Source organism: Strongylocentrotus purpuratus, unplaced genomic scaffold (genome assembly GCF_000002235.5).
Source record: "Strongylocentrotus purpuratus isolate Spur 01 unplaced genomic scaffold, Spur_5.0 spur5_scaffold_3, whole genome shotgun sequence".
NCBI lineage: Eukaryota > Metazoa > Echinodermata > Echinoidea > Camarodonta > Strongylocentrotidae > Strongylocentrotus > Strongylocentrotus purpuratus.
In genome coordinates, this window is record NW_022145609.1 from 32167091 (window position 1) to 32181269 (window position 14179).

Consider the following 14179-nt stretch of genomic DNA (forward strand, 5'->3'; position numbering starts at 1 on the left):
TTGTATTAAATTTAAAGATTGGCAACATTTGAACGCGCGCAAGCACGTGCAGATTTGTTGATCAACATTGCAAAAGCGCGCGCCGTGCCATGCCTCTAGCTAGCTAAATGGATTAGAGTTAGCTAGCTAGCAACATAAAGGGCGAGCACGAAGGCGTGATCTCGGCCTCACAGTTTCGGACAAGCTTTTCCAGAGAGTACCGATACAACTTGTTGAACTTATGAAACCATGTTTGGCTCAAGGGAAAGGCTTGAAGCTCGCACACCAGTCGATGGGATTGGTAGATTACAGCATTTACAAAACTTGGTGACCGAGTTTCAACAAACACAAGACGATGGTATGTTTTTTTCTTTCTAGGTCTATTTAGATCTATCCTCTTTCGAATTCGAGGGACTTTATTTAGACCTAGATCTAGATCTAGACTGTAATTCTAATTGTTCATATCATAGAATTACACCTATTTACAACATAGACCCTATACAGAATTCATGCAATTGTAACATATCAAAACCCTAGATCGTAACGTACGTGAAACTAATGTGACATAGATCTAATCACTAACTAAAAGACGATTCATTAGACCCTATATTATTATTAACTAATAGAGTGGATCTAGACTATTCCCCATCCAGAAATGCCTTCTCAACTGGCGGCGCGCGCGCCACTCGTGGCGCTTGCGGTCAGTCAGAGTGGCGCGCGGCTGTTCCAAAAAATTAATAAAAAATAAATACAAATTAAAATTCAAAAATTAAAGAGAAAACAAATTAAAAAATTATAATTTAAAATAAAAAAACTTCAGGAATTCTACTTATTATTTCACATCAATATGAAATTATGATTGATGTTTTATGGAACAAAAAGGTGTTAAAAATGCCACATCTGGGCCTTAACCCTAAAAAGGCCGGGCTATTTGAGGTCTACTTAGTACGGCCGGGGGGAGGGAGGGGGCATTATGCCCCCCTCCCCATAAGATCTCGGCCGTGAAGCGGCCGATCTCCGCAAAAATGTGCACGCATGTCAAGTGAAGTGTATAGAATACTATGATAATTTCAATTTTTTGAAAAATTCACTTATTTGCATATTTATGGTAATTTATGCAAATAAGGTCATACAAATCACATTGTCACCCATAAATCATATATTATTCATATTTAAGCATTCTTTTTCACTACATATATTCATTAGATCATTTTTAATAATAATACGACAAAAAAATTGGAAGAGCCAGCTAAATCCTTATGTTATCCCTTGTTTTGATAATTTCTTATGTATGTCATTGTTTTTTAAACTTATGTATTTTATTGTTTTTGTTGTTTTATCTCGTTTCTAACTACAATTCAACTATTTTGACTCCCAAAACAACCACCTAAATTTTAAACAAGACCCAATAACCCATGTTTGATCTATTTTTAGGAAAACATGACTTTTCCATAGTTTTGTACACAAATCAGGAAAATGAGCGATTTTGGGGCTAACATGCAAAGACAAAAGGTCACGTGACCTTGTAACCGTAGGTCCGATTTTCAAAACAATTCTTTTAAAAGTTGCGCAAGACTCAAAAGAAAAAAGTCAGCGAGCGGCGGGGCGCCATCCATATGCGTTCCCGAACAATCAGAAAAACCGTGGGTTAAGCCCTAAAATACACTAGCTTCCGGGGGCTTCGCCCCCTGAACCCCACCCGGTATCGGCTCGGTCGCTACGCTCCCTCGCAACACAGTCACCAAACATACAGGTTGGCACTTCAACCACAATAAATTTTTGTTTTGGCGCTTCTAATAAACTAGTTGAGAAGGCCTGATCTATACGGTATACCCTCATACTCGAAGTAAAACTCCAAATATAGTCTACAACTGATGTTGGAAAATGAGGTAGACACAATTTGACAAATTCTTAAAGAGACAGAAAATTCATTTGTTCAATTAATGGCAGTTTTTTCTTCAGTTTATTTGGTATTTGATTTGAATTGTATTTTATAACTCTTGACTTCTCTCTATTATCCTCCAAACTGACCAAAGGGATATTTAATAGTGGTATTATTATTTGTTGTATCCATATCTATCTCTATCTATCCATCTGTCATGTCTATGTCCCATAGCATTGAGGCCGTTGGGGCGACAATGAAATGGACCTTGAGACACAGGTACTCCAAACCTTCATGTCTTCAGCTGTTCTAGTTAGCCGCCCAAATGATATTCCCATCATCCACTGCTTGATGTTATCAGTCCAGTTGGTCTGCCCTCATACTTCTCCCATCAGTTCCTCCTTGCAAGATGATGTTTGCCAAGCTATTCTCACATCTAGTTACATGCTGAAACCACTGAAGCTGTCTTCTTTTCACAACTGTGAAGAGGTGATCCCTATAACTCTGCATTATCTCTCCCTCTCTCTCTCTCTCTCTCTCTCTCTCTCTCTTGTTGGACGTAAGCGAACCTATACAAAACATTGACAAACATTGTTTACTGTTTGAATTCATTTACAGGTTGTAGAGAGCAAGTGCTGGCAAATTTGGCCAACTTTGCCTATGACCCCTTGAACTATGAACATATCAGACAGTTGAATGTGATGGATCTATTCCTAGGTAAGTAAAGCATTTATTTGTTGATTTAACAAAACAAATGTTTACAATCCTCTGGCTATATCATAAGACCATGATATTATTTCAATGCAGTGTTCATTGTCACTTTCAACAGTTAAATTTCATGCTTTTGATGCTCATATCACATCTTTGAATATAAAAAAAGAAAGAGAAAAAAAAGGGCCACAGTCTCTAAATCGGGCTTGCCTCTTTACCGGTACCTTCACAAATGTGTATCAGTGTACTTAAAATTTTATACTAATATTTTTGTTCACATCAAACAGTATTTTTTTTTTGGTGGTATTTATAAAAAAGTGTTGAAAATAAAAGAGAAAACAAGCAAACTTGATATGTATTGTAATTTGGTGACTTGACAGATTTTAACAGTGTAGGAGACCCATTAGATATGTCATTGAATTTCTGTATTGAAGACAATTTATTATTATTTGCATGATTGAATTCTCCAATACCCTTTGTAACATGGCCATGGGAATAAATGTCAATGTCATATGTCACTGCCACTTGTGTTGTATCATCTAAACCCCAAGGCCCTGTTTCATGAACTTGTTATCAATAACAAATGCTAAATTTCTATGACGTATTTGCACTCGATCAGCTGATCAAATGCCACAATTTCAGTAGCTTAGTTATAACAGTTATTGTAACTTGTTTTATGAAACAGGACCTTGATGTCAAAACAGGATTACAGTTTCTTCAGAAGCTTTTTCTTTGTTTCCTGACTCAGTTGTATTCATTTGTTTTGTTTTATTCTTTTGTTTTGATTTCTTTTGTTTGTTGTTGTTGACAGATACCTTGAGTGAACCATCAGAAAAGCTTGTCGAGTTTGGTATCGGCGGACTCTGCAATCTTGCTCTAGGTAAGGGGATGTTAAGAATCATTGTCAAAAACATAGTAATTAAAGAATACAGGGGGTTTGATAACCCCTTGAAATTTACCAGCAATGTCTGTCACTTGGAGATTATGGCCTGTTCAGTTTTACAACCCCCTCCATCTTCATTGGATAAATATTCTATAGCTTTGTTTGAAAGTTTATTTTTTAAAATCACAAATAGGGTCATTTTCTATCATTTTTAGATTGAAGATAATTTGTAGCTCACATTATATGTGTCAAAATATGTGCGTGTATATAGAGACAAATTAATTACCTCCATCTAGGCGTCTACATTTGATATGGTTGTCACACTTCATAAATGCCTTTATTTATTTTTTATTTTTCCTAGATAAGGAGAACAAGGCTCATATTCTAGCAAACGATGGTGTTTCTCTTGTAAAAGATTGCTTGTCAAGGTGAGATGAAGTAATGACTTAAGAAATATGAAATGAACCATATTGGTGCACAACATAAAAAGGAGTAAAAGGTCATATATATTGGTGTCAACTACCTACATGTGTAATAAATATGTAAATACCGGTAACAGACAAAGTCAGTTTTCATTTTATGTGAAGTATATCATATAATTGTTTTCCTGTACAACACCATATGTCAAAAGATCATAATGTTTTTTTTTCTTAATCATACTATTGTGTCAAATATAACATAATTTCTGATATTCTACTAAAATGTAATCTGTACTCCCGAGTACTCCAAGGGAACTTGTATCTAAAATCAAGTTAAGCAAAGAAAGTTAGTCCAAGATCTACAACATAATCTTTAGGGGGATAGTATACCTGGATCCCTTTATCTTCATGAAAACATTATCAAAATAAAGTACCCCGTATTTAAAAAAAAAAATCACTATTTTGTTCTTTTACAACTTAGAAACTTTGTATTGTGAATTCCAAAACTGCTGGAATGTTTAGCTAGTTCTTAGAATGCAAATTGTCAGTACCCACACTCAAAATAAGAGTTAATCTTGACCATATGTCATATTTTCTTCTAGTCCTAATGAAGAGACTGTACTGTCGGCCATCACTACTCTAATGTACCTCATGACACCAGCTTCTAAAGAAGGTAATTACAACTTGTATATTATTTATATTTTTTCAAAAAATTGTTGCCAATGTCATGAAAAAATTCTTTGACTTTGAATTCCCCCCTCCCATATTAGTTGCCAAACATGCCTCGGTATTAGTATTCACTCAAAGTAAGAGACAAATCATTCAATTGCAATCTGAATCGGTGAATGATTGATGCAAATATGGAGGCTGGGGGCTGAAAGGGTGCATAGAGCTTATGCGCCCCCTCCCATTCTGGAAAACTGTGACCAGTGATATAATAATAATAATAGTGGGTTCTTGTATAGTGCTTAAGTCTGTTAGACTTGACACTCCTGGCACTCCACAATATCATTTTTTTTTTTTTTGGGGGGGGGGGGGAGGGGAGTTTGCAAGAGATATAAAAGACCTCTGCAATTCCTTAACTTACAAACTGTTCTTGTCCCACCCTCTCTAGGTTTGATCGCTAAGTTATATTAGTTTGTTTCTTTAAATGATTTTTCTGTCTTGCAGAAATCACAGCACCCTCTATTGTTGAGTGCATGCAGAGGTTTACAGGGTCAAGCAGCAAGAGAACGAGTAACCTAGCCAACGTCTTTCTCCAGGTATGTGTCCCATTTTATTCTTTCACAAGTGAGTGCTAATTCTTTTCAAATTGCAGTACATAACATCACACCTCATCGAGGTGCAATGCAGTTGCTCAGTGGTGGAGCAGTGGTCTTTTAACCCTACGTTAACTGGGGGGGGGTCAATTTGACCCCCCCCTGTAGAAATTTCGCGACTACTCCGAAACCGCGGCAGATATAAAATTTTCCTTTCATGACTTTTTTCTTTCGAGTCTTACGCATCTTTTAAAACAATTTTTTCGAAAATCGGACGTATAGTTACGGAGTCACGTGACATTTTGTTGTTGCATGTCAGCCCGAAAATCGCTCATTTTTGTGATTTGTGTACAAAACATATGGAAATGTCATTTTTCCTAAAAAGAGATAAAACATTGGTTATTTAGTCTTGTTTAAAGTTTGGGTGTTTGTTTTGGGGTCAAAATAGTTGAATTATAGTTATAAATGAAATAAAACAACAAAAACAAAAAAATACATAAGTTGAAAAAACAATGAAATACATAAGAAATTATCAAAACAAGAGATAACATAAGGAATAACCTGGCTCTTCTAATTTTTTGTGTTGTATTATTATTCCAAAGGGTCTAACAAATATATGTAGTGAAAAAGAATGCTTAAATATCAATAATGTATGATTTATGGGCAAAAATGTGAATTTTATGACCTCATTTGCATAAATTACCATAAATATGTAAATGAGTGAATTTTTCAAAAAATTGAAATTACCATATCATTCTATACACTTCACTTAACATGTATGCAAATTTTCGCAGCGATCGGCCGTGAAACGGCCGAGATCTTAAGGGGGGTCAAATTGACCCCCCCCCAGTAAAAACCTGGTCTGAAATAGCCCAGTTAAAATAGGGTTAACCAGGGGGTCGTTGGTTCAAAACCAAGTTAATGCATGAGTATCCTCTGGTGAGGCATACCACGTCCCTCTGAGAATGACTTGAAGCTGTTGGTCCCCTGGTTGATCGCGAACAAACATACACCTGCTTTCTTAGCAGTCAGACAAAAAAAATAAATTACACAAAAAACAAAACTAGGTAATTTTTGCTGTTTCATCTTCTTTTTCTAACCCTGATATAACCAGGTTTCAATCCAAGAAGATACTTTCGTGGTGGTGGTTATTTTCCCTGACTGCTAAGAAAGCATAAATGCTTGTTAGTAAGCAACCAGACGGCCGGTCCCAAGAATTTGTTATAAGGAGGTTATTAATTCATTTGTTAATTTGAAATGATTTTCAATATTTGTTTGAGTCTGATGAAAGTTAGTATTTTACTTACAGATCAATTTTATGACGATGGGGTGAGGCCTTGTTAGATTTGTTTTTTCATGAAAATCCATTTTTACAAACAAGCTCATGATCTTGTTAAAGAGGAAGTCCACCCTGATAATTAGCTGGCAGCAAAATGAGAAAAATATATGAGTGAAAGTTTGAGCAATGTCCTATTAAAAATAGGAATGTTGTGAATTTTGAAAGGTCCTTGCAAGATATGTCACAGAGTTCCCTTTTTTGTGTTTGCTTGATTGGAACTTCAATAATTCCTCATTCCTAATTGGATTTTGCTCAATTTTTTACTGACCTGTTCTACTCGTTGTTCTGCTTCTATTAAAACCAACTTAATATCACGATGGGTTTCCCATTTGAAGCATCTACCTGATGAATGCATTTTATGTGTATGAGCTGTTGCTTACATACAAGTCAATAATTTGGCAAGTTTTCAGTACCTGAAGTCAAGATCGAGTTTAATATTCAGATCCATATTCAACACAACTGGGCCCGTCCTACAAAGAGTTAAAGGGATCCGGCAACTTTGTCTCAGATTCTGAAACAAAATTCTGGATTTAGCTCATGCTGCAATGATAATTATGAACCTTTAGGTCAGTCAGGAACCCCATGACTTTTACAAGCCGATCGCCTGTCTGATTATCAAGATATTTATGATTGGAATTACAAATTTTGAAAACCGTTTGCCAAACGGTTTTCGTAACACTACCGTCTATTGGGGAAAACGAGTGTGGTAAAACCGGTCACTCAAAGATTTTTACTTTTTTGAGGCATTTCTTGATCATTTTGAATTACATTTTTTTTAAGGGCTTCAATATTACACCATATCACAGACACTGATAACAAGTAAGGCAAGTGTATCTCAGATTTAATATCAATCGCAACTATGTACAGAGGAGATAAAAGATTGCAAACTTGAGATTGATTTGGATCAATTGCAACTCTTTGTAAGATAGGGCCCTAGTCTATCAATTCTTTTCAAAAATATCTTGAGCTTCATGATCCATGAAGAATATGTTCACCTCACTTTTACTCTTCTTGATTTGAATCATGTTCAATTCTCAAGTCTTTCATTACATTTCTAGTTTAGTTTACATAATAATTTCATGAACTTAGCAGTGAGTATTTAGCCATGGCCACCAAGCATTTACTGGGATGGTACGCGTTTTAAGATTTAACACTGATTGTGCAACTTTGCGTAAATTGTTGAAAAAGTCATAAGAATTCTTGTTTTCATTTGCAATAACTTTAGGATTACTGTACACCAGATCAACGCCTCAAGGCACAGTCACTGTTGTCACCCACAAGTTCAGTAGTTGGGATACCGTTACCACCCGAACCCCAGCAGGAGCCAAGATGACGAGATATTCCTGATCTTGGAAAACCTCTTGTAACTTTTTGACCACCGTACTGCAGAACAACATCTTCAGCCGCAGATGACATCATCACAAACAAGTCCAGTAGTGGGAAGCCCTCTGCTACCCACATCCCGGCAGGAGCAATCATGACGGGCCAATGCTTGAAGATCTTGGAAAACCTCTGGGACCTTCAGGACTGCAGAACTCCTGAGCAACCTCTTCAGGCCTACCCTCTGTCATCACTCTTAATTTCAGTGGTTTGGATTCCGTCACCACCTGAAACCCAGCAGGAGCTTGCATGACAGGCCAATGCGTATAGATCTTGGGAAGCGTCCGTTTTGATTCTCAGTCACATGGGCTACGTTGGTCACATGATGCCGAGGATACCAATGTTGATGCAAGATGAAACAGTGCCATGGCTAAGGGACATGTAGGGGGGGGGGCATTACCCCTCCCAATCAAATGGCAAAGAAAGAACAATTGAAGAGGAAGAGAAAGAGAGAGGAGGAAGGCACATGGAGAGAGAGAGAGAGAGAGGACTATAATGTGATAACTTGTTTGCAGTGGTTAGAATCCCAATCGTTTGGAAGTTATGTATTTATTGAAAATTAAAATTGTTTAACACAAATTATATTTGATTTCATGTATTTTGTATGTGTGTTAACTGTAGTGTATGATAATGAACTATTGGAAGTTTGGGGGCCGTTTCTCGAAACAGTCATAAGTCTAACTTCTTGGACATCCTATTGAAACATGTGTTATAGAATTAAAACATGTTTCTACAGGATGTCAACTTAGACTTATGCCAGTTTCGAGAAATGGCACACAAAAACTTTCATACGTTTTTCAATTTAATGATATATCTAACATCTTTCAAAAGATGATATTGCGATGATGAAGTAGTAATGTTGTGACACCAGTATTCATTTATAGTGGGACTTGTATTAATATCATCAGAAAATTATATCATTTTTTTTTTTTAATGTACATTTTTATCCATTTAAGTATCCACCACACAGAACATGACAGTTTCCTTCTATGACATCACACATCTTGACCCAAATGCTAATTCCATTGAGACTTATTCTTGAACTAAAATGTCAAAATTTTATAACTCACTCCAAGAAGTTACTGTATTTTGTCCTCAACTTTTTCGATCCGTTTTATAATGGGTCGAATTTCTATCCCACTTCACATTCAGGCACGGCAGTAACATGTACGTTTTAGGTTCTTCCCCTGACACAGCCGTATTAATCTCCCTCCCCGATTTCAAGATAACTCATTTTGTTTTGGTTGTGTGGTCTTTAAGTTTAAGACCATGGATTTCCCCCCAAATTGGAATGAACATTTTGCTACTCCATCTTTCATTCAAAACGCACTCGTCATACATCACAGTCTCATCCTGTGCAACAGCCACACACTTCCACTACGTACAGGGTACTGTAAACCAGAAGCCTTTACAAATTGTCTCTCTAAAGAGTTTGGAGCCCCAAAAATTTGATAACAAAATTTTACTTAAATTGTATCGTAATGTGATAGGATGCCATTCGAGATAAAGACCTGCAAGGATTTTCATAAAAAATGTGTTTGTAGTCGAATATTGATGAAAGAATACAAGATTTAGGTTTTCTGCACACAACAGAAAACCAAAATTATATTTTTGTTTATCAATATTTGTCTTCAAAATGGGAAATTTTTGCATAAGTGTCTCAACGACACCCTCTTTCACATTATGATACAATTCAAGTGAAATCTTTCAATCAGATATTTTGTGAATTTGGGGCTCCACTTTTAGAGGGGCTTTAAAAGGCCCTTCCCAAAGCAATAAACTCTCTCTCACGGAGTATACACAATATTACTTTCAAGACTTTATACATTTTGAAAAATCTCACAAATACACCTCTAGTTCTTCCAGTTTTGTACATATCAAGTATCTCTCAGATCACAAAAATATCACAAGATTTTAAATTACCGCCATTTAAATTGAAAGTTTCTCTTGTGATCTAAAGACCAAGTTTTGCAAATAAATCTCTCAAATACTTAACTGAAAATTGACAACATAAGTAAGAAAATTGGAAACCAATCGTTTGTTTTTGTGATGATTTATTCACATCTTACAATGAGAATTGATCTGTGATAAGTCTGCTGGTTTTGAGTGTTGTTGTCTGCTGTCTTGGTAGAAAGTCTGTAGTGGGCCATGTCTGTGGTACTAACGTCTATGTGGAGGCTGCGCCACGTGCTCTGGGCTTGGGCTTAGTGCCTTCACGGAATCCATTACTGTAAGGAAATGGAAGAGAATTCAAAAATCAAAGAGGGATTATAACATCATTCAGGATTTCTGAGGGACCACTTATATAGAAGAGATGGTTCATATTCATAATAACCGAGGAGTTGAGTAAACATCACATCTTTAAAGACATTTTTTTTATTAGGCCTAATAACAAAATAATGTGTTTCTCGTAGGGGCTTTAAAAGAAAAGGAGGAGGCAGGGCATTACTATTTACTTCTTTTTTCCAATATGGTTGCCATGCTAATTATAGCTGGCCAAGCCTATTTATTCACAGATATTGTGCAATGTGAGTAAACTGATGCAATGTATAACAAAACAAATGATTTGTATCACTTTAGAGGCTATTTAAATTTAAACACAATGTATATCACAGGCAATTTTTCTTCTTCTTAATAGTAAATAGTTTTTAAAAAAGGAGGCGGTGGACGAGAGACACTTCATTTTTGTTCTTCAGCCGTATTTGGCGAAAAAAGAGCAATACTCATAAAACTATTTTTTGGTGTATGATAAAGCTTGTATTTCCAATCCAGAAATTCCAATATTTTGCAATAATTGTTGCAATTTTAGATGATTGTCAGCAGTTCTTACAACTACTGTTCAAACAATACAATTAATCATACCAAAAGCATAAGAGATAACATGGAATGACCCGATAAAAGGGACCTCTTTTCCGACACCTACGTGAATATTATTCTGATTCCTATACTTTATGTACAACTTCTTTGATGTCTACCTGTCTAGAAAGACCACATTTTTTGTTTCCCTTAAATATGGTTTCTCATTGAAACCTGTACATAGAGACCACCTGCCTATAGAGACCACTTTTCATGTTTCCCTAGAGCAGTCTTTATATACAGGTTTCACTGTATTCTGATACAGGTTTCACTGTATTCTGAGCCCTTACCTGAATTTCCTGTTGACTGCCCTAAGATGCTTGATGCGGCCAGTGCCAGTTGTCTTTCGGCGCTTTGCCTTTGCACTCCAGTTATCTGAAAAACAACAAAAGAGCAGAACATTAATGATGGTAATCCATATATTTCAAACATTCAAAGGTGCCCGCTCCTCCAATAGTCATGGACTACACATTTGCTTGAGAAAATAGGTTTCGAGACCCGACGTAAGCTTTCTAGCTTGTCGGTATCCAAAGAATAGGAGGGAGTTCCATAGATGTGGAGCAACTGGAGAGAAGGCATGGGCACCATACACCGGGAGTCCTATTCGTGCAAGCTTCATTCTTTTGAATTCTGTTTCTATCCTGTCATTTTAAGCATTGATGTGTTCCTTAATTTCCAACATTATCCAATTTAAGCTTTATTACTTCTTTCGCTCACTTGTAAGATTGTAAAACGTAAAGCTTCAGTACGTCTTTATTCGCTGCTATTCTTTAAAATAATTGTGAGCAATGTTTTGAACATGACAAAGACTAGCTTGTCATTAAAGATAAAGAACAGTTACGGTCATGCGATTGCATTGTGAAAGAAATGTTGTGGAATCAGAAAAGGTTGATCATCTAGCATATAAGTATTGGTGTGTACTGCAAGGTTCTGGAATCATCAAAATGATAAGAAATTTGGCCAATCTTGGTAAAGTTACAAGCACTGTACACAGAAAGATGTATATGGGACTACGCAACACGTGCTTGATATTTATCAGGTCCAAATAGGTTTCTTAGCAAAATTTGTATCATCACGTATTAGTCAAAAACATTCTTTTACATGATTGGTAATGAGAGCTTCCATTTCATTTTTTGAGAGGGGGGGGGGGGGGGGGGGCATTTCCAAAACTGGTCTTTACCGTACCTTTAATTTAAGAAAAGTGTGGAATTGTGGGCTTCAGGGATCTTCCTCTTTTTCTCTCTCTCTTTCTTCTTGTTTATTGCTTATTGAGAACCCTGGATGTCATTCAGGTAGAACTAGAAGCATTTACTCCAGTCCTATCAAAGTTAGAACTTAGGTGTATAAATGAATGTTTTCATTCATTCAAACTAAGGAGTCCGGGCTACAACCTACATTGATTTGCTGAGGACACGAGGCTTCTTCAACTTCTTTTACTCAAGAGCATTTGCTCTTTATTCTCGTTTTAAATGATCTTTTAACAAAAATGTTGTTTAGACATTTTCCTGTCTACATGGAAAGCGAAGATGTGCTTACATTTCCTGATGGTCTTGGCTGGGTATCCGCAGCTCGAGCATGTTAACTTCTGGATGTGGTAGCTACGACGCCCACACCTCCTACAGAAGGTGTGGGTCTTGTTGTGGCGCTTTCCAAAGCTGGAAGTACCCTTCGTCTGTAAATTAGAGAAAAACAAAAGGTAGACATGGGGTTGAAGTCAGGAGTTATGGTTATATTTATAGTCTACTTCTAAGAATGCCAATGATTTAAAGATACATGTCTTGCCGTTAGCAGCAACCTTCTCTCAAAATTACATAATGTATTGGGTTTCTTTCTCTTAATTTAACAGGGGGGGGGGGGGATAGAACCTAGGTGCACATCAGTGTTGTCAGCGACTTATCTTAAGATATTTGGTAGCGTATCTTGGAGGCGGTCTCCCATTTAGAATACCAATTTTCTTTGTACATATTTGCTTTGAAAGGGATAATCTCACTCGGCTCAACATAAAAAAGTAATAATTGGCAGATTGCTCATGAAAATTTATGATGTAAAATCTATCCAAATGTCAGTAGACTCTAGGCCTAGGCCCAAGATCAAGAATAAGGATCATCCGCATGAAACAAGATCGTCTTCGTTAATGCGGACGATTCTGATTTCCGATCCACACGTTAGCAATGTGCAACAAGGATTCCGCGATAATTTTCTTGATGCATTTCACATTGACTTTCACATTACGAGTGATAAATCCTCAGGAAGACGGACAACTCATAAAAGTAGAAGGTGAACTGGGGGTATTTCGTTACACGGAATCCGTTTTTAGCATCGCCAGTGAAAATGCAGACGATCTATATTTTCGCAGATGCCTCTGTCCGCATTTACAAAGACGATCTTCGTTTACGCGGATGCCAGATAATCCTTACTCTCAGACCAGTGCCCTACTCTTGTAAATTATCAATCAAAACCCATTAGGCCTACCCTACCCCGAGATGACCAAATCTCGGATGCAGAGCAGCGCACGTTAGCGTGAACGAGAGTGCATGTGTAATTTGGCCTTGCAACAAGTCAATGGCACAGGCAATACAATCTAGGCCTAGGAATCTACACTGCAAGTGCAATGCATCTCGGCATGAACCCTTAATGACTGGCAGACTGTGAACACAACTTCTTTAAACATCGGGCTTGACGTTCTTCTTCAAGCATACATATTACAAGTGTTGTTCGTCTAGACTCTAGATCTAAGTTACATTATTCGGGGAGATCGTCCCTTTCAATTCCCATACCCAGAAAGGATTCGCTTTACACACGCAGGCAATACACACGTACATGCATATCGCACGTACTTCCGACGTCACTGTGTATTCGGTCAATTTTAAAAATTATATTCTGACAAACTACGAGAAAAAATGACACAGCTTATAATCTGGTAGGAAAAGTGAAGATATGGACATTAACAGGTAACTGTGAATATATTCAAATTATGATCGATTCTCTTAGATTACGTAGATTCTTTGGGAGAATTTATGTTGCTCACCATCTTCGGAGGGCAGCAGACTTTAAGAGATCGAACAATAGATGGCGCATGGAGTAAATTGGCAGATCTAGCTTCACTGCTCTATAATATAGCGTCGGGCCGATGGACGTAGACTTCTATTGCATTTTCTTCAAATTATACCTTTTTTATAAAGCAAATAACTGAAGTGCCGACTGAGGACACGCATTTGCAAGTTATTGGGTCCCTTACTGTGTCCACCTGCCAACTTTTAATAATTTTGTTAGCCCTCAATTCATTACAGGATATTTTATTCGAACTTAAAAATGAACCCCTAATAATACAAGATTTTAAAAAAATAGAAACAAAAATACCCCATTACCTCTCCTCATGCTGATTATTATAATAAAGAATTCAACATTAAAGATAAATTTTGTTATATTATATATGAATCTGGTGTTAATCATTAGGCTCGTAAAGTCTGG

The 14179-nt window shown here is 36.8% G+C and overlaps 2 protein-coding genes across 3 annotated transcripts; one reads left to right on the top strand and one right to left on the bottom strand.

Annotated features, from left to right (window-relative positions):
• The first annotated feature begins 28 nt into the window (after window positions 1–28).
• On the top strand, window positions 29–8431 carry LOC591565 (armadillo repeat-containing protein 7). Its single transcript, XM_791123.5, has 7 exons — window positions 29–337; window positions 2480–2578; window positions 3384–3452; window positions 3817–3883; window positions 4477–4547; window positions 5045–5136; window positions 7698–8431. Exons 1-7 carry the CDS (start codon window positions 229–231, stop codon window positions 7803–7805), a joined length of 615 nt encoding a protein of 204 aa, XP_796216.2. The 5' UTR covers window positions 29–228; the 3' UTR covers window positions 7806–8431.
• Window positions 8432–9889: 1458 nt separating this feature from the next.
• LOC591582 (probable 60S ribosomal protein L37-A) lies at window positions 9890–13806 on the bottom strand. Of its 2 annotated transcripts, none has more exons than XM_791138.5 (4): window positions 13737–13806; window positions 12245–12380; window positions 10999–11083; window positions 9890–10080 (listed from the first exon to the last, which is right to left on the bottom strand). In XM_791138.5, exons 1-4 carry the CDS (start codon window positions 13737–13739, stop codon window positions 10020–10022), a joined length of 285 nt encoding a protein of 94 aa, XP_796231.2. In that variant the 5' UTR covers window positions 13740–13806; the 3' UTR covers window positions 9890–10019. The 2 variants fall into 2 exon arrangements, with proteins under 2 accessions (XP_796231.2, XP_011682353.1); XM_011684051.1 differs by lacking the exon at window positions 13737–13806 and adding an exon at window positions 13486–13545.
• Window positions 13807–14179: the final 373 nt, after the last annotated feature.